At 54.2% G+C, this 27,608-nt stretch overlaps 12 protein-coding genes across 12 annotated transcripts; 6 read left to right on the forward strand and 6 right to left on the reverse strand.

Annotated features, from left to right (window-relative positions):
• Positions 1 to 16: 16 nt before the first annotated feature.
• On the reverse strand, positions 17 to 1,308 carry P168DRAFT_291645 (uncharacterized protein). Its single transcript, XM_024837449.1, has one exon. The coding sequence runs from the start codon at positions 1,013 to 1,015 to the stop codon at positions 239 to 241; it is 777 nt and encodes a 258-aa protein (XP_024691094.1). The 5' UTR covers positions 1,016 to 1,308; the 3' UTR covers positions 17 to 238.
• A 450-nt stretch (positions 1,309 to 1,758) lies between these two features.
• P168DRAFT_298271 (hemolysin III family protein) lies at positions 1,759 to 3,331 on the reverse strand (the record flags this gene model as incomplete). The annotated part of the gene is made up of 2 exons (XM_024838253.1): positions 1,759 to 3,084; positions 3,158 to 3,331. The coding sequence occupies 2 exons, from the start codon at positions 3,329 to 3,331 to the stop codon at positions 1,759 to 1,761; spliced, it is 1,500 nt and encodes a 499-aa protein (XP_024691095.1).
• Positions 3,332 to 3,876: 545 nt separating this feature from the next.
• On the forward strand, positions 3,877 to 7,191 carry P168DRAFT_311876 (uncharacterized protein). Its single transcript, XM_024839531.1, has 4 exons — positions 3,877 to 4,590; positions 4,652 to 4,895; positions 5,370 to 5,627; positions 5,693 to 7,191. The coding sequence occupies exons 1-4, from the start codon at positions 4,238 to 4,240 to the stop codon at positions 7,178 to 7,180; spliced, it is 2,343 nt and encodes a 780-aa protein (XP_024691096.1). The 5' UTR covers positions 3,877 to 4,237; the 3' UTR covers positions 7,181 to 7,191.
• A 213-nt stretch (positions 7,192 to 7,404) lies between these two features.
• Positions 7,405 to 8,826, reverse strand: P168DRAFT_346271 (uncharacterized protein; the record flags this gene model as incomplete). Its single annotated transcript, XM_024841877.1, has 1 exon — positions 7,405 to 8,826. A coding segment is annotated over one exon (1,269 nt), but the record flags the coding sequence as incomplete, so codon positions are not given.
• Positions 8,827 to 9,531: 705 nt separating this feature from the next.
• Positions 9,532 to 10,833, forward strand: sod4 (mitochondrial 37S ribosomal protein mS42). Its single transcript, XM_024841364.1, has 4 exons — positions 9,532 to 9,626; positions 9,690 to 9,870; positions 9,971 to 10,095; positions 10,156 to 10,833. The coding sequence occupies exons 1-4, from the start codon at positions 9,567 to 9,569 to the stop codon at positions 10,693 to 10,695; spliced, it is 906 nt and encodes a 301-aa protein (XP_024691098.1). The 5' UTR covers positions 9,532 to 9,566; the 3' UTR covers positions 10,696 to 10,833.
• P168DRAFT_185085 (ubiquinone-binding COQ10-like protein) lies at positions 10,806 to 11,730 on the reverse strand. Its single transcript, XM_024832973.1, has one exon. It carries the CDS (start codon positions 11,684 to 11,686, stop codon positions 10,916 to 10,918), a length of 771 nt encoding a protein of 256 aa, XP_024691099.1. The 5' UTR covers positions 11,687 to 11,730; the 3' UTR covers positions 10,806 to 10,915.
• A 1,209-nt stretch (positions 11,731 to 12,939) lies between these two features.
• Positions 12,940 to 15,776, reverse strand: P168DRAFT_185106 (putative dynamin GTPase). Its single transcript, XM_024832974.1, has 3 exons — positions 13,760 to 15,776; positions 13,438 to 13,699; positions 12,940 to 13,372 (listed from the first exon to the last, which is right to left on the reverse strand). Exons 1-3 carry the CDS (start codon positions 15,641 to 15,643, stop codon positions 13,269 to 13,271), a joined length of 2,250 nt encoding a protein of 749 aa, XP_024691100.1. The 5' UTR covers positions 15,644 to 15,776; the 3' UTR covers positions 12,940 to 13,268.
• A 122-nt stretch (positions 15,777 to 15,898) lies between these two features.
• On the forward strand, positions 15,899 to 16,430 carry P168DRAFT_291652 (uncharacterized protein). The gene has a single exon (XM_024837450.1). It carries the CDS (start codon positions 16,125 to 16,127, stop codon positions 16,323 to 16,325), a length of 201 nt encoding a protein of 66 aa, XP_024691101.1. The 5' UTR covers positions 15,899 to 16,124; the 3' UTR covers positions 16,326 to 16,430.
• Positions 16,431 to 17,047: 617 nt separating this feature from the next.
• On the reverse strand, positions 17,048 to 21,194 carry P168DRAFT_298275 (putative long-chain fatty acid transporter; the record flags this gene model as incomplete). The annotated part of the gene is made up of 6 exons (XM_024838254.1): positions 17,048 to 18,208; positions 18,268 to 18,991; positions 19,051 to 19,052; positions 19,815 to 20,520; positions 20,599 to 21,056; positions 21,162 to 21,194. The coding sequence occupies 6 exons, from the start codon at positions 21,192 to 21,194 to the stop codon at positions 17,048 to 17,050; spliced, it is 3,084 nt and encodes a 1,027-aa protein (XP_024691102.1).
• A 454-nt stretch (positions 21,195 to 21,648) lies between these two features.
• Positions 21,649 to 22,079, forward strand: P168DRAFT_185133 (uncharacterized protein). Its single transcript, XM_024832975.1, has one exon. It carries the CDS (start codon positions 21,776 to 21,778, stop codon positions 21,995 to 21,997), a length of 222 nt encoding a protein of 73 aa, XP_024691103.1. The 5' UTR covers positions 21,649 to 21,775; the 3' UTR covers positions 21,998 to 22,079.
• P168DRAFT_255981 (putative ATP-dependent permease ADP1) lies at positions 21,668 to 25,810 on the forward strand. Its single transcript, XM_024834496.1, has 2 exons — positions 21,668 to 25,205; positions 25,262 to 25,810. Exons 1-2 carry the CDS (start codon positions 22,161 to 22,163, stop codon positions 25,496 to 25,498), a joined length of 3,282 nt encoding a protein of 1,093 aa, XP_024691104.1. The 5' UTR covers positions 21,668 to 22,160; the 3' UTR covers positions 25,499 to 25,810.
• A 248-nt stretch (positions 25,811 to 26,058) lies between these two features.
• On the forward strand, positions 26,059 to 27,475 carry P168DRAFT_291655 (cornichon family protein). The gene is made up of 4 exons (XM_024837451.1): positions 26,059 to 26,369; positions 26,528 to 26,683; positions 26,753 to 26,819; positions 26,886 to 27,475. The coding sequence occupies exons 1-4, from the start codon at positions 26,269 to 26,271 to the stop codon at positions 26,976 to 26,978; spliced, it is 417 nt and encodes a 138-aa protein (XP_024691105.1). The 5' UTR covers positions 26,059 to 26,268; the 3' UTR covers positions 26,979 to 27,475.
• Positions 27,476 to 27,608: the final 133 nt, after the last annotated feature.

The following is a 27,608-nucleotide window of genomic DNA, read 5'->3' on the forward strand; positions in this document are numbered from 1 at the left end:
CCAAGTGTGTATGTCTATGTATTCGTATATGTATTTCAAGACATGATTAATATAGTTGTAGTAAACCAACCCAAACGCCAACCCACATGCAAGCAGTTATCCATCCTCATCCATCGTAACATTCATTCCACGCATCAAACAATCAAAAAAACACCATACCCCTCCCATGTATTAAGTATATTAGTCCAGATAGTAAGCCAAAACGTTCAAGAAAAAGGAAAGGAAAGAAAGAAAGAGATCAACGACTCTCCCATGAATATCTCCTCGTCGTCTCATCCACACTCCGCCGTCCTAACCCCCCACCCACACCCCGCCGAAGGACCGGCCTCGGCGGCGTCACCTGTGCCATCGGTAACGGGGGCGGCGCCGGCGCCGGCGGAGGCACGCCCGGGTAAGGCAGACTCGTCGCGGACGAGACGGACATAGACCTTGAATGGCGTCTCGACGAGGCCGTAGACGAAGAGGACTGCAAAGGATTGGCAGCTGTGTTCGCCCACTGCTGGCGGTACAGACGCCATGAGGGCGAGGGCGACACGCCGCGCGGGGAGTACGGCGGGGGAGGGGTCTCGCGGGTAGCGGTGGAGGTATTGCCGTAGCTGCTTGTGAAGGAGATAGCGGAGGAGACGTCGGATGTGAGGTCCTCGTTAATTTTACTAGGGAAGTGCGGGGTGTAGTAGTAGTGGTGATGGTGAAAGCTGGACTTGGCGTCCGGGTCGGCGGTGTGGCGGGGGAAGGATTCCGACGATAGGGGCGGATCGCGCAGGTGGGCCTCGAGGGTCTTCTCGCGCACCTCGACCGGATGGGGCGTGTAGGCTGGTAGGGGCGTGACTGCGGCGTAGCCTGCGTCGGCGCAGTCGGGGATGGTCTGAGGGTCGGAGCCCATGGGCGGTCCGTGTTGCGTTGGATCTGGATCTGAATCGGCATCGCGAGGATGACGATGTTCGCGGGGATGATCCTGGGGAGGATGATCAGTGGGGCGGCGGAAGCACCCACAGAGGAGGGAGAAGACGGTCATATTTGATGATTGGGATTCAAGGGCTGTAGATGTGGAGTGTTGGTGGAGGTGTCCTTTATATGGTATGGCCCACAAAGACAGGTGAATCCCCAGGCTTATCTCCGGTGATCAATGGCAGTCAGGACAGGACGGAGATGGTTGGTTGAATGTCGTAGATAACTGCATGCATGCAGAGCCTCCTGCGCAGACGAATCAGGGTCAGAGCATGATGCCCGAGCTGAACAGAAGAAAAGAATGGAGAGAGAAGAGACTGAGGAGTGACAAGAAAGAAGAGCCAGAAAAAGCTCAGCCTCAAAGGAATCCAAAGTGTTTTAAATCGAGACTGGAGGCACTGCCTGAGGCAGGCCACGTCAACCGTTCGTGTTTCCCCGCTTATTTTTCAGGCACCCCATATTCTTTCGATCTCCTACTCCGAGTTCATCCCCGGAATACTATTATAACTCTCAAACATCGCTTTTATGTGCAATTAACGCTAATGATGATATATGTTCATCTCCAACGGCCCCCGCCCCCTCCCCCACCCCGACAATGGTCCAAGGTCACCGTCTACTCTATCCCCCCGAAAAGTATTTACAAGAAATCAGATGATTCCCCCGGGAATCGCTAGATAATGACTCCTTCCATGCTATGCGGCCCAGGAGAACTCCGTCTCTCTCCGCGAGAACTTTATATATGCTCGGGACAGCCGGAGATCCGGTTTGAATTCGTAATCGTCGTACCATCAGGGGTCGTCCAGTCCGGGCTTATTTCGCCAGGTTCGGACACTCCCCTTGGGCCCGCTGGAAGGCCCCCGCGAACAGGTCCTGCATCGCGGTGTAGTGGAACAGGATCCCGCCCAGCACCGCCAGGTGCCAAATGTTGTGACTGCCGCCCACGTAGTCGAACAGCCCCGGGCGCCACCGCTCCGGCACCTGGGACGCGTAGATGAGCGCCCCCGTGAAGTAGACCAGGACACTCTTGATCACGGGCGCGTAGAAATACAGGCACCACTCCAGCCCGCGCGCGTAGGTCAGCTGCGCCAGCGGAGCAAACCCGGTCAGCGCCAGGGACGCGTAAAAGGCCACCCGCACCCAGGCGAAGTCGGCGCGGTTGAAGGTCGGGTGCCACGGCAGGATCACCCCGCCCACGCCCAGCGACATGGTGAGCAGGATGTAGACCCAGCGCGACACGGGTTCGCAGTAGAAGGCCGTGTACTCGATCGTCACGATGGACGCCGCCACCAGCATCGAGATGCCCGTGTAGTCGACGCAGGCGAAGCGTTCCATCACGTTTTGGTTGGCGATGCTGTTCATGGTGTGCCAGAGGGTGCTGCAGACCAGGCACTTGCACGCGGCGAAGAAGAACACCGCCGCCACCAAGATGTCCGTCTTGGAGCTGAGGACGAAGTTGGGGTTCAGCGGGTAGAAGTAAAAGGCGATCGAGAGGACGATGAACAGGCCGACCAGGTGCGACCAGATGTTGACCAGTTCGTTGGAGAAGGAGAAGACGGAAGTGACGCAGTCGACTTTGGAGGTGTGGAAGCGGTAGCCCTTCAGGATGTGCGGGTTGATGCGCCAAGGATGGGGCAGATCGGCGTAGGCGATGAGTCGGCGTTCCTGGGCGAGGATGATGGCGCGGTCGACGCTTTCCCGCAGGGCGTCCTTGGCTCGTCGGGCTCGTTCCATGCCCTCGTCCATCACCTCGCGGGCATGGACCAGTTTTGAATCGACGGCCTTCCACCCATCATCCAGCGCGCCGTAGACGCCGCGGTCGCACACCGCATGGGCGCGAGCCTCCATCTCGGACAGACACGACTCCATCCACCGCACGCCGGCCTGTGCCTTTTGCTCGAGAGTCTCCTTGGTCGCGAGGGCGTCGTTGTACTGTTCTTCCAGCGTCTCCACCAGGATCTTGGCTCGTTTCTTGCCACTGCCCATCAACTCCCCGGAGGCGAAGGAGCAGGAGTCCCGCACGGCTTCGAGGATCTCGTAGCCGCTACGGAGACTGGCGTCGATCTGCATCATGTGGGCCTTGCGAGACTGTTCGATCCATTGCATCCGTCGCTCCAACTCGGTCAAAAACAGTTCGACCTGTAGACGGGTTAGTGGAACCGGATTCCATGGTTTCCCCGAGGTCTTATCGGGGTGTGAAGAGTATGCTGACCTTTAAATAGATAGCATCCGCATCGTAGTCGCACGAGAGTTTCCGTGCCGTGTGGAAGGAGTGTCTTCGCCGCCGGTCTCGGAGCATGGCGGTCTCCTCGGAAGGCGTTGCCGTGGAGGCGGCGGCCTCCTCGGGATAAGATTCAACGGTCATGGATTGAGCGGAGCATGCCATGATGACAGAGAATGGTCAAAAAAGAGAAAATACTAGACGGGCATATCCTGGAGATCAAGGAACATAGGGTTAGTTGGGTAGATTTAGGGCAGGAGTTGTTTTGGGGGGACTCGGGTTGTAGTGCATGGGTATCAATCAATGTAATACATACCAAGCTGCAAGGAACCGTACTACTGAAAAGTGGAAGTGAGGAAGGATCGGATATCATAAACTGAACCAAAAGGAGGGAAGGAGAGAAAGGGACTAGGGAGACATGAATACGGAGGGAGTGGAGAGTATAAAAGAGAGAAGAAGAGAAAGAAGAATGATGATTCAGAGAACAAGAAGTGAGAGAAGTGAGCCTGAGGTAATGAATGAATCGGAGTAAAGGAGAGAAAAAGAGTGAGAGAGCGACGGTCCTGATTGGCTGGCGGGAAAATGGTTGGGGTGCCTGAGAAGTGGGGAATCCCATAGCCTGCCTGCAGAAGGTGGCACCAAATTCTCACTCCTCAGGCATTTTTCAGGCATTTTCAGGCATGTCAGTCACAAGCGTCTTCTCCTCACTTCATGAATCGAAAACAACCGAGGGGAAAAAGGATTCAGTTCTCACCATTTCTCTCCATCGCTCTCTCGATTCGTCCAGATTGCCCTCCACGCGCCTCCTCCCCTTCCTCTGACCTCACTACCTTGCCTGGAATCCAGTCGCCATTGGTCCTGATCGGCCCCCCCGTCATTGCCCAGAGTTCTCTCCGGTCTCCACGTCTTTGCCACCACTCTCGGCACGGGGACTAACTAACCAACTAACTAACCAACTAGCCAACGAACCAAGTCAGCCTTACCTGCTTGATTTGATTGATTTCAGGTTGTGGTCGCGGATTGTGCGTTGAGGTCATACCCAATCATCCACTACTTCTCTCTTCGAAGATCATGGCGGTCCGTGACATCGTCGCCGACGAGTCTCTCTTACCCGTGCTCAATACGAGCGCCGAGACGCGGGAACAGTGTCAGAAACTCCTTGCGTTGCTCGACCCGACCGTCGACTCGACTTCGAGGGATCCCAAGGAGATTGCTCTAGCCGCCTCCCGCGAGCAGAAACAGTTGTATGCGCTTCTAGCTCGACTACGCGGTCAGAATCGGGATGCTGTCTTCCACGTCCGCGAGACGAAGCAGTCCACCGCAGAGGCCCGCCAGGAAATCGATCGGTTACATCTCCAGCTACAGAATCTCTATTACGAACAGCGCCATCTCACCGGCGAAATTGCCGCCTGCGATTCCTACGAGTAGGTCACGATGGGGAAAAGACGGTCGGAAGGTTCGAATTTCGCTAACAGGCCTGTCTAGTCACAAATACCGTTCCCTACCATTAATTTCGGCGGAGGAGTTTCTCGAGCTCTTTCCGGAACACCGGGAGTCCGACAGCCATGAACTCATGATCGCCCGGATCAACCATGAGCACGCGGAGCGAGAGAAATTGGAACAGGCGCGCCAGGAACTGCTCAAGCGCAAGCAGGCGTTGATCGCCGAGAACAACAAGCGAAAGGAGGATCTCGCGAGCCTGGATCAAGATCTGGAGAGGTTTATCGATGTAGGTTCACGGATGACCATGTGTCCGACATTGGCTAATGATGTCCCAGGCGGCGAAACCGATCCAGAAAATTTTCGAAAAGGAGTATTAATCAGGATGTGATCTTGGTATGGTTTGGGATTGGCGCTTCATCATATATACCCTTTGGCATTTGTCTATAATCCGGTGTTGGCATACATGGGTCACTTGTACCCGGTTGGGAACATAAACACCTTTAGGATCATGAAGTAATGAATAATTCGACGGGATAATTTCCATTAACTTGACTAATCTGTAACCGTAGCGAGTAAATCAATACTATCATTCAATGTGTTGGTGGTTGGATCGAGATCTCGGGATTCGTCGATCTGCGCAGCTCCAACGGACTTCCGTCTCCGTGTCCACTTGCTCCGTCCTGAGCTCCCAACTCATCTCACCCACCACCACCCCCATTCCACCCACCCCGCCAGAAAATAGCCTACGCTCTGGCTAAAGCATGCCCTGGTCATGACCAGCAAGCATGAAGACTCGGGGTCGGAGAAGACTGCCGTCGACGCCACCATGACCCCTTCCACGCCCGCCAAAGCTGCCCCCTCGCCGGAGAAGCCAGAGGCCGCCCGAACGCGCTTCAAGGTCATCGCTGCCTTTTGGGCCGTCATTATCTTCCTGGGGTTTCCGATCTGGTGGAAGACTACGTCAATCTACCGGGCGAGTCTGCCGATCGAGGACATGAGCGGTTGGGCCGATGGAAAGGTACGTCTCCTGTCCGCACGCGACCCCCTCCAGAACGGTAAGCTGACCGATGCGATGGTGTATAGATCTGTCGTCCTGTGTTTCCCCTGGAAATCCGATTTGAAACTCCGTCTCTGCCAGATGCAGAGGCTCAACATCTTCTCCGAACCACTCAGCACACCCTGGACGACCTCAACGAATTCTCTGCGCATCACCTCCGGCTGAAACTATCGGACGACCCGTCGGTGGAGGATGGGCTTTCTCCCGATGAGAAGGCGGATACCGCGTTAACGGTGCGCCTGCTGCCTCGGGAGGACCTGACGGCTCCCCAGGCGGAGCTGCAATTGGATGCAGCGCAGCTGGATGTGCTCTACTCCCCCAGCCAAGTCCCGCCTCCCTCGTCCTCCAACCCCCCGCTGTCGGCGTTCATCGCGGCGGAGCTGCAGCGTCTTTTCCTGGAGGAGAAGGCGACCATCGCGCACGTTCTGTCCGATAGTGCCGTGGCCGCCCACACCAACACCAACACGCCGTCGTCGTCCAACAATCAACAGCCATCCGCGATCCTGAACTCCATCTCGCCGCAACTCGCGGAGAACATCGCGCGGCGGCTCCGACGGTCCATGAAGTACGCCGACACCTACCACCTCGCCTTCTCGCTGTTTACCCCTGGCGCCGAGCCGTCCTCCTGGGACATCCAGGCCGCCGTGCAGGAGTACATCTCCCCTGTCCTGCAGTCCTTCGCCCCGATCAGCAACTTCACCGTCGACACGCAAGTGCAGCTCTACGCAACCTTCTCCCCGACGGCGCCCCGGCCCGAGTACGACGACTCCCTGTCGGCTTGGACACTAAAGAAGGACGACCTAAGCGCGTTCATCAACGCCGCCGAATGGCCCCTAAGCCCCAGTATCGGCAGCGGGCCCACCATTAACTTCATCCTCTACGTCCCCGCCCCATCACAGTCCCCCCTCCTCGTCAAAGAAAGCAGTGCAACCAGCTGGATCATCCCCCAATGGGGCGGCGTCTTCCTCCTCAACCCACCCCTCGACACAACCACCCCCTCCCCCACCAACCCACCCCACCTATCTCAGGAGTCCCTCCAGCCCGCCTTCCTAACCTTCTCGCACCAACTCCTCACCCTCCTCGGCGCGCCCACAACCCCAACCTCCCTCCCCCTCCGCCTCCAAACCCTCATCCGCGTCCGCGCCGCCATGCTCCTCCTCTCCGCCTCATCCACAATGGGCTCCCTCGCCCGCCTGACCGAATCCCTCCCGTCGATCCCCATCCCCGCCAACGTCGCCGCCTCCGTCTCAACCACGCTGTCGCATCTGTCTCTGACGTGCACCCATCTCCGCCACGGCAGATTCCACGCTGCGCTGGCGAGCGCTCGCGTCGCCGAGGCAGAAGCCGAACGCAGTTTCTTCGAGAAGAGCATGGTCGGCCAGGTCTACTTCCCAGATGAGCACAAGGTCGCTGTCTACCTGCCTCTGCTGGGTCCTGTCGGTGTGCCTCTGCTCGTGGGGCTACTGAAGGAAGTGAAGCGGTTTGTGGCAAGTCGGAAGGCTAAGAAGGCATAGTCTTAGTTGCGTATATATTTTCACATTAATGCTATTACCTGCAGTATTTACTTTACTATGTGCAGTATATCACTACTATAAACGTAATATAACCTCCCAACCTAATCTATAAATCAATGACGGAATCCATACACGCAACCCTTTAATTAAGATATACGACTATATCGTCTATGCTCTAGCCAATCTAACAAACAAACAGCTAAACCCAAAACATATATACAACTCCCAAACCAACCAAGCATAAACAAGAAATACACAATACGATAACGCCAGGATATCACAACATTCTGACCCGAGATGACAACACCAGCACAGCTGGCTGTCTTATATACTTCTCCAACCCCACCAGACCTACCTCTGACGTTTGAGACAGAGGATCAGCCTAGCTCACCTCCTAGCAGCCCTCCCCGCCCTACCACCACTACCACTCCCACTCCCACTCCCACTATCCCCCCCGGCGGAGTCTGAACCCGATAACACGGATCGCCCCGACCATCCTTAAACCCCACCCGATCAATCATATCCGAAAACGTCGTATTCGGCCTCACATCCGGATACGGGCTCGGTTTGAGCACACTCGTCCCAGCGAACACGCCAGGCGGTGTATAAACTTTGATACTCTCCGTGCTAGGGCGCCGGGCCACCACCGCGCGCTGGGGCGTCGAGGGCACCGGCACGGGAACCGGAGGGGCGTCGGGCTCGGAGATGGTTATTTTGGGGGTCGTGCCGAAGAGGGACTTTACGCGGGAGCGGCTGCGCTGGAGCATTGAGCGGGCGCCTTCGGAGGTTCGTCTCGTTGATGTTGATGTTGTGGCTGGGCGATGGAGGAGGAAGTCCGTGCGGTAGGAGGTCTCGTCTGAGGGGATGGGGGGCGATATGCCGAGGAGGGTACCGCTTGAGGAGCGCTGCGTGTGCTGGGTGATCTTGTCGCCTGGGGGCAGGTGCTTTTCTTGGTATTTGCGGATGCCGAAGAGGGCGAGGAGGGTGGCGATGGCGCCGAAGATGGCGCCGGGGAAGAAGCCGGCTGCGACGGCTTGGCTGGGGTAGGAGGGGCAGGCGGCTGTTAACTGGGGGGCGGCTTGGGCGGCGGATGAGTTGGGGTTGGAGGGGGATGTTGTGGATGGTTCAGGGGTGTCCGCTGTGGCGGTTGGGTCCATGATTGGGACTGTGTGCGATGAGCCTGTTGTTGTGGTCTGGGTGTTGGTGTTGGTGTTTGTGTTGGTGGATGTGGAGGTTGTGGTTTCGGATGCGGTGTTAGTCTTGGTCTTGCTTGAGGAGGACCTGGCCTTGTCCATTATGCAGACGTTGTCCTTTTGACAGGTGTATCCGAATGGACAGCAGAAGTCTCCGCATTTGGGGAGGCGGTCGTCGGTCCGGGTGGTTTTGATGGGACTTTTGGGGTTCTCTTTTGCGTCTTGTCGTTGCACGTCACAGCCTATGGGCTGTATGAACTCGCAGGTCTCTCCCTTTGGGCAGCAGATTGCGGAACTCCCGTCGTCCAGGCTGATGCAGGTTGATGAAGACGGGCAGCAGAACGAGCTTGGGAGTCCCGCGTTGGAGCATTGTGTATAGTTTTTGGGGCAGGTTTCTGCTTCTCGTGCTAGGAAATGGCCTGTGGGACTGGAGGAGGCTGTGCTTGAGAGGATGGCCAGGAGAAGGTATACTGAAGATGTTGCCCTCCAGGCATTCGGAGAGCTTAACCGCACCATATTGTGTGTCAATTTCTGGTGGAATCTGATATAGAAGACAGTAGACGTGCAAGATCAAGAGTAGAGAAATTGGAAAGATCTAATAGAACGCTCAAAGCAGACAAAAGATATCACAATGAGACTCCAACAATGCTAGTTAACAAAGCCCGACACGCTGTACAAAGACAGGGAAATACCTTCCTGCTGTTGAGACAAAGAAGATGCCTAGAGCTAGCCGCCTGATACCCAAAATAAGTCGACTGCGTCATAGATGCAAGCACCCAGAGCAAAGCATTGCACGCGCCGTCCCAGCATTGGGAAGATGGAGTTGGAGAGACATTGTGCCTGATAGAGGGTCAAGATAGGCGCTGAAAGTCATATCCTGGCAAACCATTGGGCCAGCGTAAGCCACCCAACATCTATCCCCGTCGAGTTCTAAATTCAGCTGGAGAAAGTGTCAAGACTGTTGACTGAAAAAGGACTAAGAAGAAATGAGGTTATTCGGCGGCAAGCGAAACACAGAGTAGATCGCCGCCCGCTGATTGGCCGCAGTTGACGCTGGCTTACCTCAGCCACGCTAAACCCGATGGGGAACTGGACGAGGAACGGAACTGACTGAGGAATAATTCTTGCGGATTCATGTCTGAGTTCTGTTGACGCCCTCATTCCTCCTCCGCCTCCCCCCAATCCCTGTCATCATGCTGCACAAACTCCTCCGGCCGCAGAGCTCACTGCGTGGGGCCTCCTCTCTCTTTCAGGTGAGTCGTCCTTCTTCCCTAATGCCTTGTCGAGGCGTCGTTCGCTGACCGTTTGCGCCGTAGAAACCCGTCTCCGCTCTCCCCCAGCGCCAAATTCGAGGAATCCACCGTGTGCCCCAATTAACTCATGACGCCTCCTTCAAGAAGAAGGGAATCCCGGAACTGCTTTCCCCCGAAGCGGTGGACTTCGCGTGGACCCAATACCAGACGCTTCTGATCGACAAGTTGAACCTTTTGACGCAGGGTACGACAACCCCGAACACGTGTGGACTGCCCTCGGCGTGGGCAATGAATGGCCTTAAGAGGGTGTCGTAGGGTTGAAATACTGATGTTGGGTTATACAGACACCGTTGACGCCAATGTGCCCCCTGGAGAACTGCTGGTCAAGTACTCCCGGCGCCCGGAAATGGCGTCCGTGTTCAACTACGCCTCGATGGCCCACAACAACCACTTCTTCTTCAACTGCCTCGTACGTACACAGTCAATTGACCTTGCGGGAAGTTCCCTACTGACCGTGTCTCTCTCTTAGTCCCCCGCTCCCACGCAGATCCCCGACAAGTTCGCCAAAGACATCATCGACACGTGCTCCTCGGTCGAATCGCTCAAGCTCGACTTCCTGGCCACCGCCAACGCCATGTTCGGCCCTGGCTTCGTCTGGTTGGCCAAGAACCTGGAGCGCGAAGGCCTGATGCACATCTTCTGCACCTACAACGCCGGCTCGCCCTACCCGGCGGCGCACTCGCGGCGGCAGCCGGTCGACATGTCGACCCACAGCCCCGACGCGCCCCTAGGCAACCAATACGCCGGCGCCATGGGCGCCCACTCGGCCAACGCCACGAACCAGAAGACCATGGCCCCCGGCGCCATCGACGTGCAGCCCATCCTCTGCGTCAACACGTGGGAGCACGTCTGGATGATGGACTACGGCATCGCCGGTAAGGCCGAGTACCTGGAGCGCTGGTGGGACCGGATCAACTGGGAGGCGGTGTTTGCCAACTACACGGCGGTCAGCTCGGTCAAGGCGGCGCCTGGAGGGAACTGGAACCGCAACCTGAACAGCATGGTCTGAGCGGGTTTGGGTTTACAAGTGTTTTAATTTCCCTCATGTCTGGATAATTGTATTATATTCCATGGTTTTGGTCAGGATTTCTTTTTCCTCTTTCTCTTTCTATATCTAGTCTACTGTACAGCGATTGGTAGAACAACGAAAAACATATCAACAGGACAGACTCCAAGACTTCCCCAGTACTCTACAAACCAAAGGCAAAAAGAAGGGGGGAAAAAACCGTCTAAGCTTCTCCCTCCAACTGCCTAATCCTCCCCTCAAAAGCAGCAATCATAGCCCCAGCCATCTGCCCCTCAACAGCACCCATAACAGCCGCATGGAACTGATTCCTAAACTCAAACCGAATCTCCAACTGCACCCTCGTCTGCGGCCTTCCACCGGGCCCGGCCTCTTCCAAAGGCAGTAACTCCCACCGGGTACTCAAGTACTCAAAGATCCCCTCATTCGCACCGGGGAAAACACTACTGAGACTATTCTGGGCCTGGCTTTGACCATCCTTAGAGTCCACCCCGAAGCGCGCCCCACTCCGCGCTTCAACCGTCCAGTTCGCGCGGTCGCAGTCGACTTGCGAGGTGAATGTTTCCGAGAGGGGCCCGTAGCCGACTGTGAGGAAGGCGCGGGAGGGGAGACCGGTAGCTGGGTCGCGCGCTGTGACGGTTGAGGCTGTTAGGAAGGGGAGGAATTCGGAGTAGGATTCGACGGAGGAGATGACTGTGAAGAGGGGGGTGGGGGCGTAGGGGAGGGTGCGGATTGCGGTTAGGGTGCGGTGTCTGTCGCTGTTGTTGTTGTTGTTGTTTCCGCCATTGTTGTTTGGGAGGAGGGAGGCGAGGGAGGAGAGGTTGAAGGGGCGGGTTTGTTGGTAGGTTGATGTTGTTGGTGATAGTGATAGTGATGATGTTCGTTGGAGCGAGATAGGGAAGCGTGGATTCTGTGCGCGGAGAAGACGCTGCGTTGCGCGACTGAGCTGTCGCGGCGGGAAAGAAAGCTTCATCATGGAGAGAAAGAGAGGAGGTGAAGGTGATTGACTGGATGATGTTCTGTTCAAGATGCTATACAGTAGAACATCCTCGGCTTGTCTTTTTTTTCCCTTTGACCCCAATCGGGATCGGCGCCGTCTTTTTCGGGCCGTGCCAAGATCGGGGTAGCATACTGTATTGTATGTCCGTCATTTCTTCAGAACTAGGTAAACAACGGCATTTTTATATTCCATTGTCTGTGATTCCGTATATTTGATTCGACTACTATCATCCCTCCGGTGGGAACCAAAATTTGTGGAAGTACTCTGCCCCTCCAGCTCTTGAATTATGTTACTTAGTCTACTGCGGTGTACAGTCACATAGTTGACACCGTCATGTACGCACCAGTGTACCAATAGGAGTCTTGGATATCCACTTGATCACTTCCGAGCCCCAATTTTGCTCGATATCAATGTTTGGGCTGGGAGGTCGCGCAAGTGGTCGTCCAGGGCCTGTAGATGTAGAGCTCCAAGGAAGTCTTCTCCGCCACTATACAACAATGACCAAGCTATTTATATCACCAGCAGAATCTCTATTGGGGGGAAATCTGCCTGTCGTTAAAGAACCAAAGACTGGGGTTATTCTCAGTTCAATCCGACAGAACATGATCGACTATGGCTGCAAATATACAAGTTCACGTTGCGCGGCTTCTGTCAAACCCAATGACCATATCTCGAGGCTATGTATACTTCATAAAATGATTATAACCATGAACACAATCGAGACGGTTCAATTCTACCACGATGATACTGATGCAAACCTATGGCCGGTCTGGTAGTCTGCAAGTCGAATTTCCTAATCAAGTCTTAGTGACTGAGCGCCCTTTCTTTCCCCTCATGACTGTCGGTAACAGGGACACGCACCTCAAAAGAAAACTTCGAGTAGGGCTGCATTGAACAGATATTTTGGTAGTAGTGAGTGGAGCTTGACTGTCCATCTTTTTCCGTGAGGGGCCGATATTTCCATTCACTTGACCCGGTACATTGTCTTAGAGACGGAGGAGATACAGCCGACGACCTGTGTTCTCGTTTCAGTCGCCACAACAGTCTCGATTAAGAGTCTATATTCTCTTACGACCTAGTTCCCGACGTGCTGGAAGGCCTCGCGAATAGTCCACTGCCGGATCTACTGCTGGAACCGCCAAACGCAGAAGATCCGGTGTTCTTGCTGTCTCCAGGTGGATGCGAGAACACTGATTGTCCAGTCCTAGGGGTCCCTTCGCCTGCGCTGCCCAGCCCGAAGCTCGAAGACCCTGAGCTTCCGAAAAGCGATGACGTCCCACTAGATGAGGAGGTCGCAGAGCTCAGACTCCCATTAGTGACGTTGGACTGTCCGCCACCACTAGTAACGTTTGCGGGGTGCCATGTCCCAGAAGTTCCCCAGCCTGTTTGGCCGAATGCGCCAGTGGTGTTGCTGCCTTTCCCTTCTGCGTCGGAAACACGGGAGGGGAACTTGTCCACTCTACTATCCTTTGCACCGGGGGAATGAGTGCGCGTGACGCTCGACGGTTCGGTGGTACCATTGATGGCTGGGTCAAGCAGATCAGTCAGGCTTCTGCATTCAATCTTGTCGAACGCACTTACATGGATGACTGTTTTCTTCGTGGGCCATCGAAATTGTGAACTCAGGCTTGGAAGTGGACGGGAGGTTTGGAGGTCGCGATGCTATCCAGGAAACAGGTTAGGGGGGGGGATCTTTGACGATGAAAATACTGGAGCGAGGTTCTTACGAAACGCAGGAGGCCGCGACATTGACCGGGGCTCAGTCCCCAGTACGCTGAAGGTCTGCAGCCCAGCCTGTAGCTTGCCTAACTCGTCCGCCAGACGACATCGGTCTTCATGGACAAACGGTGGCTCGGCAGCGAGGTCTTTCAGCTGATTTTCATCCATCACATTCACCGTCTGATTGGTGAAGATCCGCTCCAACGGGGCAAGAAGACAGTTTTCGACAGCTAACGTTGCAATGTTGTCCACAAACGTGATGATTGCAGTCTACCATCTCGTTAGTATTCTAAGTGAGGGCAAAACCATACTGGACAATTCGTCACTTACATCATAGTATGCCTGCATCTGATCGATTATATCCGCCGCTGCAAATTGATCTCTAGAGAGATCCAAGGCAGAAAGGGCACGTGTGAGATCATCCATCGTCAGCTGGACGCTGCCCATCATTGAATTCTGGCCGAGGTTCCCTTTCAATGACGAAAGTTGACGCTTTGCTCGAGATTTCTGGATTCTAGCGAGAAAGCTTGGACCGACGGGGAGCGGATGACCTCGCTTTGTATGGAAAGTGAGTTCATTAAGCTTCTCCATCAAATGAGTTTTCATTCTTTCCAGCTCTGGCAATAACACGGCTCCGTAAAGTAACGAATGGGTGTGCTCGTCGGTCAGGTGTTGGAGGATTAACCCGATGAAATACTTCACCGACTCCCAGCATTGCAGGAGATGTTGGCGTGCGAGCATCTCCCAAGGCTGCGACTGATCGCGAAAAAGGCTCCCCACCAGGAGCTGGTTAGGACTCCCAGGAAATTCAATCCCTCGATCATTTTTGGCCTGTTCGCTGACTTCCGACTCCATCTTTTTCCGGGAAATCTTGATTGGGGTCCAACCTTCCATGTAGGGCTGTGAGAGGACTTTGCTATCAGCAGTCGGCGCGTCGTGCGTGGTTCCCACAATACATCGGCGATGTCCACGGATTTCCATGGCTTCGGCAAAGCACTCGTTCAACTCTCGAACGATAGCACGGAGACGCCGGAAGTCTTGGGAGTTGTTCGAGTCATTCTCCAGGCTGTTGAAACCCCCGAAGAAATCACCTGTATAAGTGCCGTTGAGAGCCTGGCCAACAATTCGCTCGAAACTACTGCAGATCGCCAGGAGGTACCCCCGTTGCTCTTGTGCGCTGCTTCTTGCAGGTCCCAGTCGTTCTAATTGCTTCTGTCGCACCTCGATCTGTCGCTGGATGTCTGCAACCAAGCCGGGCAAATTCCGACGCACATGCTTCAGGAGGACGTTGCTCAGACGACGTCGGAGACTATCCACGCCCACAAACTCGCGGGACAAACTGGCCCAGCGTCCCTGGTTGAAGAAGGTCCTTTCCTGCTCGTCTCGGACATCGTGCGATGCCATTCTGTCCTCGTACGAGCGGTTCTTCAAGACGTGCCACCCCAGGTTCAGGGGGACCTTCTCGTTGCGAACGTATCGGATATAATTCTCTTCCTCTTCTGAGTCCCTCTCAAGACGGTCGGGCTGCGTGATGATCCCCATTGTCCGCTCACGCTTCGGGTCAAACTGCTTGGCTATGTTCAGCACATTCTGCAAATGGTAGTCGACCTTTGCGCTGATGACCGCGAGGATAATGCTTCTGTTGTTTTCCATGTACCGTTCGGTTAATTCGCGCACAATTCTGATCCCCTCGGCGCCTTGTTCTTCGCTCTCCGAAATATACAATCCAGGAAGGTCCACCAGTGTCAGCTCCGGTTTATCAGGCCCGGAGATCTCGACCTTCAGGACATCGTCACTGAAACCATGCATGCTGTCCGTGATGCCCATCCGCTCCTTTGCCTGTTCTATAAGATCCGGCAAGTCACCCGTGTTCGAGAACGAGTCCGGCGTGAAATCGCGAATCCTCTGCCGCTCTTCTGCGTCCGTTCTCGAGGCTCCGGGCTCGATCACCACTTTCAACCTGACCGTTGAGCTCCTGCGAAGAACGACCTCCGTTGCGAACCGCGTGCACACATTGCTCTTGGTAGGGAAGCTCACGCGCGACACAGCTTCGAGAACGGAGGACTTTCCTGAGCTCTGGGCTCCAACGACGACCAGTTGGGGTAGTTCCACGAAACCGCCTACCCCAATTGTGCGCAGCTCGTCGATCTTGTCCAGGAGCCGGGAATGTTCAGACTGAAGCTGGTTTATCGCTTGGGTCTCGTCTGCTTGCATTGTTGCTGGTACTGATTGATATACAAAAGGATAATAGAATTGGAAATAGAGAAGCGCAAAACGGCAAATTCAAAGTAGAACAAGTAATGGGGTGAAACTTGGGATCTATGCCGAGGGGCATGGGGACTCTATTCCCTATCTATATAGACTTATCGCCGATCCCGAAGGTGCAATTATTGACTGCGCCGTAGTCTGCATCCCTAGTCCGAGCGCGTAGTTAGTACCCCCAAGGCAGAAGCCATTGGAAAATGCATGACACTCCAGGTTCATTTGACGCATGAATGGAGAGGAATTGGGGGTCATTTGAACCTCATTTGCCCGGTTAATATACAACCCCTGTATCACGATCCAACATTGTGGCTATTCTTGTCAGTCAACCGCCAGGCTCATTGTGGTGTGTGAGTGTGTGTGATACTTGATCAACACATAGCCACAGCCAAGCACTTCCCTGGGATGCGCATTCCCCTCTTTTCCCTGACTCATGTCCAGTGTTTTGGCCTATTTTAGTGTTCTGAGACGGGCTATCCTGCTTGGGGAGGAGGTACTACCCAGCGCGAGCGGGGCTTCTGTTTCAAAGATGCGCTGGGTTAAGACACATCCTACATCAGTAGCCAGATTACTCCGCCTCGTTTGGATTGTGAACCGCGATGCTTCCGCATACTGGTCGCTTTGCAACCAGTAAAATCGAGCTATAGAGATATATTACCATATGTTTAAGGCTGAGGTGTGGCCAATTGTAGGATAATCGATTGTGTGGGGTAGTACCGATGAAAACAGGTCAAATAATGAAGAGTTCCAATGATTTCTTGAAGCTATGGGAGGTTGCAAATTATGTGGAGGATCAAGATACAAGCTGGGGGGAAAACTTTCCAAGTCAGCTGACATGTTGGTCGGTTGCCTTCGCTCTTTCCACAAATGGTCCATCGTTGGCAGGGTATTCAAAATAGGTCTGGCAAATTACTGCGTACTAGAGCATTATTAGAGTAGTCTTATGCTCTGATTGCATTTTGCAAACCATGACATCAGGTCAGTATGTCTGTACTACAGGCCTGATCCATGATACAACTTCAGACCATGGTTTTTACGTAGCCTTTTCAAGACTATGTGGTCAGAGAGGAAATCTTGTGTACTATCTAGTGCGAGTCTTGTAATATCGCGTCGTACCACACATGGCACTCTGGGCCTTCTCAGGCAATAAATACATCAATCAATAAACATCACACAATGAAATGGGACGTAGGTAGGGTATCAAAGACGGTCAGTGACTGGGCACGAGTCACGACGGAGAGGGGGGCATATATACACGCTCATGTAAAGATATATATGTATCAAGCAACTCAGGCGTTGAGCAGTCGGTTGACACATGAGCGACTTGAAGGAGCATGGCCAACAAAAGTAAACCCATTACAGCTTGACTTGACCGCCCTGCAGGCTCTTCCACCCTTGCTGCTCAAACGGCACGTACTTGTTGCCCTGAAGCCAGTAGAGCTTGTCCGAGGACTTGACCAACGACGGGTCCACGCCTTCGGAGCGCAGAACGTGCTTCTGCTGCTTGTTGTTGCCTGTGGACTGCATCTCGGGCGCGAGACGCAGGAAAATCGGGACCGCATACCGGGGAAGGTGCTGCAGGACGTGTGCGGCTAGGCTGTCGAGGAGGCCCGGCTCTGGTGTAATCAGGACGGACGGGTTGTCCGCCTGGATCTGCTGCTTAAGGATGATGGCGGCGCAGCCGGCGCGACCGTCGTGGTTGGGCAGCTGCACACCGTAGACGTTGGCTTCGTGGATCCCCGGGTGGGAGCCCAGAACTTCGGCCACTTCGCTGGTGGACACGTTCTCGCTCTTCCAGCGGAAGGTGTCGCCCAGCCGGTCGGAGAAATACCACCGGCCTTCCTGGTCCCAGCGAACCATATCCCCCGTCCGGAAGTAGGCATCGCCCTTGCGGATGAGGTCGCGGATGATCTTGCTCTCCGTCGCCGAGGAATTCTTAAAGTACCCCTGGAAGGTATCCGTAGGGTCGTTGGGATCGATGGCATACAGCAACTCGCCTGGCTCGCCACGCGGAACTTTCCGACCGAGGCCCGTCTTGGAATCGCGCCACGGCTCCTGCTTTTCGTGGTCGACTTCAACAATGGCGATTCCCCCACCCATGATCATCTGGCTGAGAGCACCGTTGCGGCCGATCGCCCCGGCGGTGAAATCGTTGGACGACAGGTTCCAGGAGCCCGAGGTACCCTCGGTGGCCGCGTAGAATTCGGCAATGCTCTCAACGTTGAAGCGCTTCTTGAACTGATTCCAGATGTCCGGTCGCAGACCGTTTCCGAATACCAACCGAATATTGTGTTTCTTGTCGAGGTCCTGTCCCGTTGCAGCGTCGATCTCCGGCGGGACCGCCAACAGGTATCGCAGAGTTTCACCCACGTATTGGACGATCGTCGCGTCATTTTCACGCGCCTCGCGCCAGAAGTTCCGGGCAGAGAATTTGCGACCGATGACCAGGGTGTTTCCGTTCATCAAAGAAGTGATGAATCCAAGAATGGAGGCGGACGAGTGGTAGAGAGGCATGCACTGCTTTCTGTTAGTACGACATTACACCCACGGTGGCAGTGCCATGGAAACCAACATACCGTAAAGAAGCGGTCCTGACGAGTGAGACCCAGAAATTTGCCGACGAACACACTGCCCACCCAACACTTCCGCCAGCTAACAATGGCTGGTTTGGGAAGACCAGTAGTGCCACTGGTATAAATCAGGAGAGCCATGTCGCGAAGGACCGATCCACTGCGCACTTTATCATCGAGGCGGGTGGCTTCCATCTGCATCACTTGAGCCTCCACGTCGGGCGTGAAGAAGACCACCTGAATCGCGCCTCCATCGTCCCGGAAGTTAGGCGACTGAAACGTCGCCATCTGATCCGCCGGGAAGTTCTCGCTCAGCTCCTCGTCCACAATTAGCAGACGAGCCGTGGACGTGCGGATAGAGTGCGTCAACGGCTTTCCAGACAGATTATAGTTGATGAAAGCGGGAACAGCGCCAATGCTCCACAGAGCGAGGGTCATGAAAATGAACGTCGAGGAGTTCATGAAATCGATCGCGACGATCTCCTTGGGTTTGACCCCTTGCACCTCCTTAAACCATGTGCCATATTTCAGCGTCGTAACGTACGCTTCGTTGAAGGTCCAAGTGCGACCGTTGTAGACGATAAACGGACGGTCCTTGGTGTCGGCGGCGAGCGCATGTTTCTCGAGGACATAGAAGAGGTTCAGGGCATCGCGGTGGGCGGCCATGCGCGACGTGAAGGCCGTTTTAACCAAGCCACCAATCAATTTCACATCGTAGAATAGCGAGTACCTGGCGTTCAGGTACGCTAATAGAGCGGCGGCGGTCGGCGCGGCGAGGGAGAGAGGGACATCTGGATAGGTGGCAAATCAGCAAAACCGCCTTCGATCTCTCCATAGTTTTCTTCGTTGATTCTGTTCTCGAATTTCCACCAAGACACTCCTTAGAGAGCATTAGCGCTCTTTTATCACGTACCAGGTAAGGGGATCGGCGACATCCTGCAAACCAAATGGGGCTACAGATAAACAAAGATAGGCGTGTAGAAAAAAGGAGATATGAGGAAGCAGATGGTTATAAATTTACAATACCAAGTCGCGAACGGGGAAGTCTCCAAAGAGGACAGGGATTAAAGGGGATGAGAAAGGCGACGGCGCCATCAAAGAGGAGAAAGAGGGGATGGGAAGGAAGAGGGACAGGTGGAATGGAGGTGAATATGAGACCATCCGTTGCCTCGGCACTTGATGGGTCCGGCACGTTCGGAAACGGTAGCTCGGCACCCAGTCGAATTGTGGGTTCCCTCCACCCACTGGTCGGGGAGTGGCTAGTGCCTGGCGGGGCCCAAGGATTGCTACTGTATATCGACCGCATTTGAAGTCGCCGTGCGAAGATATATAGGGTGAAGAAAATATATTGAAGAGCCAACCTCGCGCTCAAAGAGGGTAATCTCGTTGCTCATGCGCATCTCAGATCGGCTGTGGGAACTCCATGGGGCCGCATTGTGAATCCGGGGAATTTGGCCTTGGCATCACATGCGCTATGGAATCCTCATACCTCCTCATTCGCCGTGCTTCAGCCACTTTAATCTCAATCAACTGTCTTATTTCTTCTTGATCACTGGGACATCCTCATAGCCCTCGTCCATGAATGATCGCAAGGCCTCGAGCCCCTGTTCCAACACGGATGTTTCCTGTACAAATCCAATGCGCACATAGCCCCGGAAGTCTTCTCCCTCCCCAAAACACAGGCTGCCCGGGACAAAGAGCACCCCAGTCTGTTGGAAGACGCTCTCGCAGAATGCCACATCGTCCACCGGTTTTCCCATCTTATTGAACCGGATAAAGGCGGTTGTCCCCGCGCGGGGTTTCACCCATTCACACGCCCATCGGTGAGACTCAATGAATCGATCCAAGATGGCCAGGTTCGTTTTCGCGAGGGCCAGGTTCCGGCTCAGAAGGCCGTGGATGCAGCCCGAGGATAATGCGTAACTCGCAATGGAATCGTCCACTTGGCTCACGGAGATTGTGGTGTAATGTCGGGCAGAGGCGCACTTCTCGACAAGCGTCCGATCGCGCGAGGCAATCCATCCCACACGGATACCCGCCAAGCTGTAGGCTTTGGACACTGAGCCGGTTACGACCGTATTCTCATAGCCAAGTGAGAGGAGGGATGATGGGAAATCTGGATCCGCGGGGCCGATCGAGTGAAACACTGGTCGATATACTTCGTCCGCGAAGACGGTAATGGATGCTTCCTGAGCGATCTCCACGATTTTTTTGAGAGTGGGTTGCGGGATAATAGCCCCAGTAGGGTTCTGGGGGTTGCTATATCGAGAAACCGGCCGGTATCAGTCATCTTTTCAAGGGCACACTATGGAAGCACACACACAAAGGGAGAAATACTTGAGAATGATCAGCTTAGTATTGGGCCTGATAAGCTCCTTTAGCTCGTTGGTGTCCAGCGCCCATCCGTCGGACTCCTTTGATTTCCACAGACTGACTTCCGCCCCGAGAGATTCGGGGACCGAGTAGAGCTGTTGGTATGTGGGGTAATGACAAATGACATGGTCCCCCGGTCCCACCAGCGAATACAGGAGCAGGAAGTTCGCCTGGATTGCGCCCGCGGTGATGAGGACATTGTCAGATGGCAGCGGTGAAGGCGTTTTAGCCGAATATAAATTGGCCAAGGTGCCCCGTAAGCGCTCTGACCCCCGAATCGGACCGTACGTGAGCTTCGTTGACAAGTCCAACGGTTTGGAGGACTTGTCTTCGCTGTGGTTCTGCAAATAATCCACCGAGACGGAAGCACAGCACGTCTCTGCAATATTGTATTTGGCAGTGTCCTCATGTGTGTCCATCCACTTGAAAGGTCCTGTAGTCAGCATGCTGAAAAACACATTGCGATCCGGTATGCGATCCAGATAGTGGTGCGGGGAAGGTATGAAGAGTCATGGGAGTAAGCATACCTGCTCTACAGCAAATTCCTTGATCTGAACCATGGTGATAATCTGTGGTTTAACCGACTCTGAGAAGAGACTATATACAGCGATTTGGAATGCGTTGAATTTTGGTAACCTGTTCGATCGCGATGGTGGGGAATTTCGTACTCCATTTTGCTGCGCCGAACAGCCTGGAATCTTATTCGGTCACGTGATCGGACATCCGATAGGGCCATGGGAGTTACTGTCTCTAAGTAGGGATTGATTAGTAGGTAATTCTCTAATTGCTTATAGAGGTAAACTTTCGTCTTCTTACATGCATACGTACGAGGTCGCTCAGCTTACTAGTGGTCCTACCTTGACCGATTGCTCGGAAAATGACGAGTCTTGGTTGGTGGGACGAATCAGGCACACATCACGTGTACATGACGTCTGCATTATCCCGGGATCCAAGGCACGACGATAGTGGATGATTGACCCAGTTTCCATGTAGATATATGGATTGCATAGAGATATTCTTTCCAGATCCATAAGCAGATGGCTGGTCGCAAATAATATTGCGGAGTTGTGGAGACAGAATCCGTTGACCTTATCAACACGACTAACCGCGGTAGGAAAGCAATGGATGCCCCAGGCTACACATGGTGACCGCCCCCAGTCGAATCTCCCGTCTCCGCCCTCGTCATCGCCCCATCGATCTACTCTCTCAGCCACTGCCACGACACTTCCCTCTCACCAACCTCTCTTCCCCTCTCTATCTCCATTTCTTTCGCGCGCTCTCTCTCTCTCTCTATTTCTTCTATTCTTCTTGCTCTTTTTTCTTTCACGGGTTGTCTGTGATCTTTCCTTTCTTCCGCGGCTAGAACTCCTTAAAACTCCCGACATCCCCCAGTCAAGCTCTCAGCTCCGCTGCCAGATAGAGAATCCACCCATGACGGATCTTCGTCTTTGATCCTCCTCCCTGGCCCATCATCTTGCCCCGTGCTTTCTCCGCTGGCGGCGAGCGTTAGCGGACGGTCAATCATTATGCGGCTTGAATCATTGTTACAGCTATCTCTAGCCACTCTGCTCTCATTACCCGCGGCTACGGGTGCCGTCCAGTACAACTACTCCGACCCCGACGTCGTTTCTCCACTCTTTTCCTCTTTCGATGATCGACCCGGACATTGTCCACCCTGTTTCAATTGTCAGCTAGACGCCTTCCAATGCGGCCAGTACGCCCACTGCGATAAATTTACCGGGAAGTGCGTGTGCCCTCCGGGCTTTGGAGGTGATGACTGTCTTGAACCGTTGTGTGGGTCGCTGGGCGATGGCCATGCAAGAAGGCCACGGAAGGACAAGTACTGCTCTTGCAAGGACGGCTGGTCGGGGATCAACTGCAATGTGTGCCAGACCAATAATGCGTGTAATGCGATGATGCCCGAGGGTGAGGGTGGTGTGTGTCATAAACAGGGCGTCACGGTGAAGGAGAACTTTCAGATGTGTGATGTGACTAATCGCAAGATCCTCGATCAGCTGAAGGAACGGAAGCCTCAGGTGACATTCTCCTGCGAGGCAGAGGATCAGACGTGCAACTTCCAATTCTGGGTGGACCAGAAGGAATCGTTCTACTGTGGACTGGATACATGCAACTGGGACTTGGAGACCACACACGACCAAAACACGACCAGTTACAGATGCGACAACATCAACTGCAGGTGCATCCCTGGTCGGATGCTCTGCGGTGAAGAAGGCTCTATCGATATTGGCGAATTCTTATCGGAATCCATCAAAGGCCCCGCAAGCTTCTCCACGGTTTCGACCGAAGGAGGTAGTCCGGAAGACGGTAGTATTTTTCAGGAACCGGCGATGAATGAGCTGATCCAGAGCGTGTTTGGAGACAAGAGTATCACACTGCGTTGCGATGCTGGCGAATGTCTGTACCACACAGACGTCCCGGGATATGTACGTCCAATCAAGCAGATCAATACGCCTCTCATTGCCGGCGTCATCGCAGGATGTGCCCTTTTTGTCGTTGCAGTCATTCTGTCGGTGTGGTATCTGTCGCGGCGGTCGTACCACGACCGTATCATGTTGCCTCTCTCCGATGATTCGGATGATGAAGCTGCGAAGCTTCTGGCGGACCACAAACCTGCCGCCTTGTACTGGAACAATGTATCCTATTACTTGAATGGGAAGGAGATTTTGGCCAATGTTCAGGGTGCCTCGAAACCGGGTCAGATCACGGCTATCATGGGTGCTTCGGGTGCTGGAAAGACCACCTTCCTCGACATCTTGGCTCGGAAGAATAAGCGGGGTGCCGTTCACGGCGACTTTTTTGTCAATGGAGAGAAGTTGGACGATCATGATTTCAAGAATATGATCGGCTTCGTGGACCAGGAAGATACCATGCTGCCTACTCTGACCGTGCACGAAACCATCTTAACGAGTGCGCTCCTGCGTTTGCCGCGGGATATGAGTCGCGGGGCGAAAGAGCAGCGCGTGTTTGACGTTGAAAAGCAACTTGGAATCTACCATATCAAGGACCAGCTGATTGGATCCGAGGAGGGCAGGGGCCGCGGGATCTCTGGCGGCGAGAAGCGCCGCGTGGGCATTGCCTGTGAGCTGGTCACCAGTCCTAGCATCCTTTTCCTTGACGAACCGACCAGCGGACTGGACGCTTTCAACGCATTCAACGTGGTTGAGTGTTTGGTGACCTTGGCGAAGACTTATAATCGAACGGTTATTTTCACGATCCATCAGCCTCGTTCGAACATTGTCGCACTGTTTGACCGTCTGGTTCTCTTGGCCCAGGGCCGAACCGTATATTCCGGTCCTTTCTCGGCATGCCAGCGGTATTTCGATCATTCGGGATACTCCTGTCCGCCTGGGTTCAACATCGCCGACTACCTCGTTGACCTTACCATGCACGCCAGTACCACTCGGACCCACGGCGACGACTTTGTATCGTCTATGCTGGATTCGCGTACGGGGCCGCCCAAGACTGCCTCGAGTAGTTTGAGAGCGGTGAAGTCGGTCGCGAGTGCGTCGAACGCGAGCGTCGAGGATAATTCGAGCAGCACCGTCGAGGGGTCCCGGCGACCGAAGAGTCAACGCCGTGTCTCTTTGAAGCAGCGACAGGATAAACAGCTTTACTCCCGGAAGAAGGATTCTTCGGAACCCCCGTCCACTCCCAAAACCGACGACGAAGACGCTCGTGTTGAAGCTCAAAACCCCCAGCAGTGGCTTCGTCTCTCCCGCCAGTCTGCCAATGCTCCGCCGCAGATCCTCGACGACCCCGATGAGGTGCCCCCGGCCGCCCCCGGCCATACCGACCTCGATATCCTGGTGACCAACTACTCGACGTCGGATGTTGCCCGCGCCGTGCATGACGAGATTGTCTCTTCCGTTCAAAGTGCGCGTGCGGCCAACGGGTCGGCCAACGCGGAGATTTTCTCGGCCCCGACCGGTTTCCCGAAGACCTACGCCCGAGTCGGCCTCGGCCGCCAGTTCCTAATCCTGTCCCAACGGACCTGGCGGAACCTGTACCGGAACCCCATGCTGATGCTCACCCACTATGCTATTTCCATCCTCCTGGCGGTGTTGTGCGGGTACCTCTTCTACGGACTGACCGATGACATCAAGGGCTTCCAGAACCGGTTGGGCCTCTTCTTTTTCATTCTGGCTCTGTTTGGGTTCAGTACGCTCACCAGCCTCACGGTGTTCTCGACGGAGCGACTCCTGTTTGTTCGGGAGCGGGCCAACGGGTACTATCACCCGATCACGTACTTTGCGGCGAAGGTGGTATTCGACGTCGTGCCGCTGCGGCTCTTGCCCCCGGTGATCATGGGAGTGATCGTGTATCCCATGACCGGGCTAATTCCGGCGTGGCCAGAGTTCCTCCGGTTCATCTTAGTTCTAGTTCTTTTCAACATGGCGGCGGCCAATATCTGTCTGTTCATCGGGATTGTGTTCCGCGATGGTGGGGTGGCCAACTTGATCGGAAGCCTTGTGATGCTGTTCAGTCTGCTGTTTGCTGGTTTGTTACTCAACCACGATGCTATCCCCAAGTCCGCCTTGTGGCTTCAAACGGTAAATCATTCCCCGCTCTGATGAATGAAGGGATCCCGAGCTAACCACGGTTTTAGTTGTCCATCTTCCACTATGGCTTCGAGGCCTTGATCGTCAACGAAGTGACATTCTTGACGTTGATCGACCACAAATACGGCCTGGATATTGAGGTTCCGGGAGCATCGATCCTGAGCGCGTTCGGGTTTGACACGGCGGCGCTGTGGACGGACGTGATCGGACTGGCGGTGATCTCGGGGGCATTCGTTGTGATCGCATATGCAGCGATGCATGTGCTGTTGGTGGAGAAGCGGTGAAGCTGGCCAACTGCCGGTTTGTGATGTCTGTTATTGTCTTTATGTTATTTTATTCCTTATGTCTTGGGGTGGTAGTCGACACGAGTTAATGTTCTGGGATGCTAGTTATGGGGTCAGGGAGCTATGTCCCCCTCGGGCCATATGGGCTATTTGTGAATATTATTCTGGTCTCGAACGTTGGCTTTGACATGTACATATGGCCTGACGTGAACGACCATGGCAGTGTGCTACTGATGGAAGCTGGATTACATGTAGTTCCATAGTAGACCGTCGAGTACGCCCTACTTTAGTATATCACCACATCGTCCCGACACCGGATTACGAGCCGTATAGCTGATCTACTGCAACAATCTTGTAGAGTAGACCATCATTTACATAAAAGCTTTATGTTTATCTACAAATAAGATCAATATCATGGTGGGTCCCCCAGACTGAAGCTATATAAGCTCCCGGCCCTCACCGCCCGGCGGGTGCCTCAGGCGGGTCCCTGTTCTCCTCAGGCTCCCAGTCCTCCTCCAACGAGCCGTCATCCACTCCTCTCTCTCTCTCTCACCTCACCTGTTCTTCTTCTTCTTCTCTCTCCTCCACCTCATTCTCCTCTTCTCCCGCTTCTTCCCCCCCATTACCCTCACTATCCTCCCTCCACTCCTCTCCCTCTCCACTGGATCTCATTACCTCTTTTATTGTCCTCCTTTAATCTGTCTGATATTTAATTTCTTTTTCTCTTTCCCTCCCAGTCAGTCGCGCACAACCGCTTGATTCTACCCAACATGTCTGGCGAGGCCTGGCTCTACCTGCTGGCGGTGTTGATCAACGCCGTCAACCTGTTCCTGCAGGTTTTCTTTACTATTATGTACAGTGATTTGGAATGGTATGTTCCCACCTCCTTTTCTCTCTGGGGGAGCTCCTTTTGTACCCACCGGTTTTCGTGCGGTGTGAAATTCCGGGGTGGTGGTTGGACTGGCCGAACCTCCGTCCACTCGCGATTGCGACACCATGAGCTAATCTGATTTTTTTTTCTTGCTGCAGCGACTACATCAACCCCATCGACCTCTGCAACCGCCTTAACGCCTATATTATCCCTGAAGCTGCCGTTCATGCCTTCCTGACCTTCCTCTTTGTGATCAATGGCTACTGGCTGGCGATCGCCCTGAATCTGCCTCTGTTGGCGTTCAATGCCAAGAAGTGCGTTCCTTCGATTCCGAGAGCTCTCGGGCCCCGAGCTTCCCAGCTAATAAACGTCCGCTCGACTAGGATTTACGAGAACCAGCACCTGTTGGATGCCACCGAGATCTTCCGCAAGCTGAATGTGCACAAGAAGGTCCGTCATTTATATTTACGACATCCCCTGCGTCGGATATCGGTCTTACTGACGCGGAATCTGTAGGAATCCTTTATCAAGCTCGGCTTCCACCTCTTGATGTTCTTCTTCTACCTCTACAGCATGATCGTGGCCCTGATCCGCGACGAGTCCAACTGACTGCGGGGAAAGACGGAGTATGCGATGCGCTACGGCGGTCCGGGATGAAGCGTTGCGTGTATCGGTGGAGGGGTTCGGTAGATGAAGGCTCTCTCTGTATCCATCTCCAGCGCCACACCCTCGACCTGATGATTCCATCCGTTCGCATTTCGCCCCGGGGGTGCCCTCCTCGCGACTGCAGTCGATCAATGCAGCGTGGACTGAACAGACCCGCGGTCGGATGTGGGTCGACGAACGAGTATTGATGACGTGTGCGATGAAGGGTGATATACGTGCAAGATATGGGAATGGGGAGGATGTATGGTCTCATGATGAAGCGGGAGGATTATGGGGGTTTGATTTTTTTTTGTATGCGTGTGCTGGATTCAAGTGCCTTTTCTTTTTTTTCATTTTCTTTCTCATGTTAATGTCTTAAGTAATGCTGTATATACCACACTAGCGGTGCGACAATGATGAGCGTACGATACCCTCGAACTCTCGTTGAAATAGAAGATTCAGGTACCGTTGTTGGCAATCTTGATTGTGAGGATCGAGTCAGGTCCAAGACGTAATATGCAGGGTGCCTGAGGCGGAATGTTCGCGGGGCGGTTGTTCCGCCGCCCGTAAAATTCGCGACTCCGACATTGCTTC

Source organism: Aspergillus campestris (assembly GCF_002847485.1).
Source record: "Aspergillus campestris IBT 28561 chromosome Unknown P168scaffold_9, whole genome shotgun sequence".
Lineage (NCBI taxonomy): Eukaryota > Fungi > Ascomycota > Eurotiomycetes > Eurotiales > Aspergillaceae > Aspergillus > Aspergillus campestris.

What these genes read in the sequence shown, in the direction of transcription:
- P168DRAFT_185133 (XM_024832975.1), top strand. Translation starts at nt 21,776, where the DNA reads ATGGTGACCGCCCCCAGTCGAATCTCCCGTCTCCGCCCTCGTCATCGC.
- sod4 (XM_024841364.1), top strand. Translation starts at nt 9,567, where the DNA reads ATGCTGCACAAACTCCTCCGGCCGCAGAGCTCACTGCGTGGGGCCTCC. An exon ending in GGGCCTCCTCTCTCTTTCAG is followed by an intron (nt 9,627 to 9,689) that starts GTGAGTCGTCCT and finishes TTTGCGCCGTAG; the next exon opens with AAACCCGTCTCCGCTCTCCC. An exon ending in GTTGAACCTTTTGACGCAGG is followed by an intron (nt 9,871 to 9,970) that starts GTACGACAACCC and finishes TGGGTTATACAG; the next exon opens with ACACCGTTGACGCCAATGTG.
- P168DRAFT_291652 (XM_024837450.1), top strand. Translation starts at nt 16,125, where the DNA reads ATGTCCAGTGTTTTGGCCTATTTTAGTGTTCTGAGACGGGCTATCCTG.
- P168DRAFT_255981 (XM_024834496.1), top strand. Translation starts at nt 22,161, where the DNA reads ATGCGGCTTGAATCATTGTTACAGCTATCTCTAGCCACTCTGCTCTCA. An exon ending in CCGCCTTGTGGCTTCAAACG is followed by an intron (nt 25,206 to 25,261) that starts GTAAATCATTCC and finishes CCACGGTTTTAG; the next exon opens with TTGTCCATCTTCCACTATGG.
- P168DRAFT_185106 (XM_024832974.1), bottom strand. Translation starts at nt 15,643, where the DNA reads ATGCAAGCAGACGAGACCCAAGCGATAAACCAGCTTCAGTCTGAACAT. An exon ending in AGATGCAGGCATACTATGAT is followed by an intron (nt 13,700 to 13,759) that starts GTAAGTGACGAA and finishes ACGAGATGGTAG; the next exon opens with ACTGCAATCATCACGTTTGT. An exon ending in GTCGCGGCCTCCTGCGTTTC is followed by an intron (nt 13,373 to 13,437) that starts GTAAGAACCTCG and finishes TTTCCTGGATAG; the next exon opens with CATCGCGACCTCCAAACCTC.
- P168DRAFT_311876 (XM_024839531.1), top strand. Translation starts at nt 4,238, where the DNA reads ATGGCGGTCCGTGACATCGTCGCCGACGAGTCTCTCTTACCCGTGCTC. An exon ending in GCCGCCTGCGATTCCTACGA is followed by an intron (nt 4,591 to 4,651) that starts GTAGGTCACGAT and finishes AGGCCTGTCTAG; the next exon opens with TCACAAATACCGTTCCCTAC. An exon ending in ATCTGGAGAGGTTTATCGAT is followed by an intron (nt 4,896 to 5,369) that starts GTAGGTTCACGG and finishes CTCTGGCTAAAG; the next exon opens with CATGCCCTGGTCATGACCAG.
- P168DRAFT_291645 (XM_024837449.1), bottom strand. Translation starts at nt 1,015, where the DNA reads ATGACCGTCTTCTCCCTCCTCTGTGGGTGCTTCCGCCGCCCCACTGAT.
- P168DRAFT_291655 (XM_024837451.1), top strand. Translation starts at nt 26,269, where the DNA reads ATGTCTGGCGAGGCCTGGCTCTACCTGCTGGCGGTGTTGATCAACGCC. An exon ending in ATGTACAGTGATTTGGAATG is followed by an intron (nt 26,370 to 26,527) that starts GTATGTTCCCAC and finishes TTCTTGCTGCAG; the next exon opens with CGACTACATCAACCCCATCG. An exon ending in AGCTGAATGTGCACAAGAAG is followed by an intron (nt 26,820 to 26,885) that starts GTCCGTCATTTA and finishes CGGAATCTGTAG; the next exon opens with GAATCCTTTATCAAGCTCGG.
- P168DRAFT_185085 (XM_024832973.1), bottom strand. Translation starts at nt 11,686, where the DNA reads ATGATGAAGCTTTCTTTCCCGCCGCGACAGCTCAGTCGCGCAACGCAG.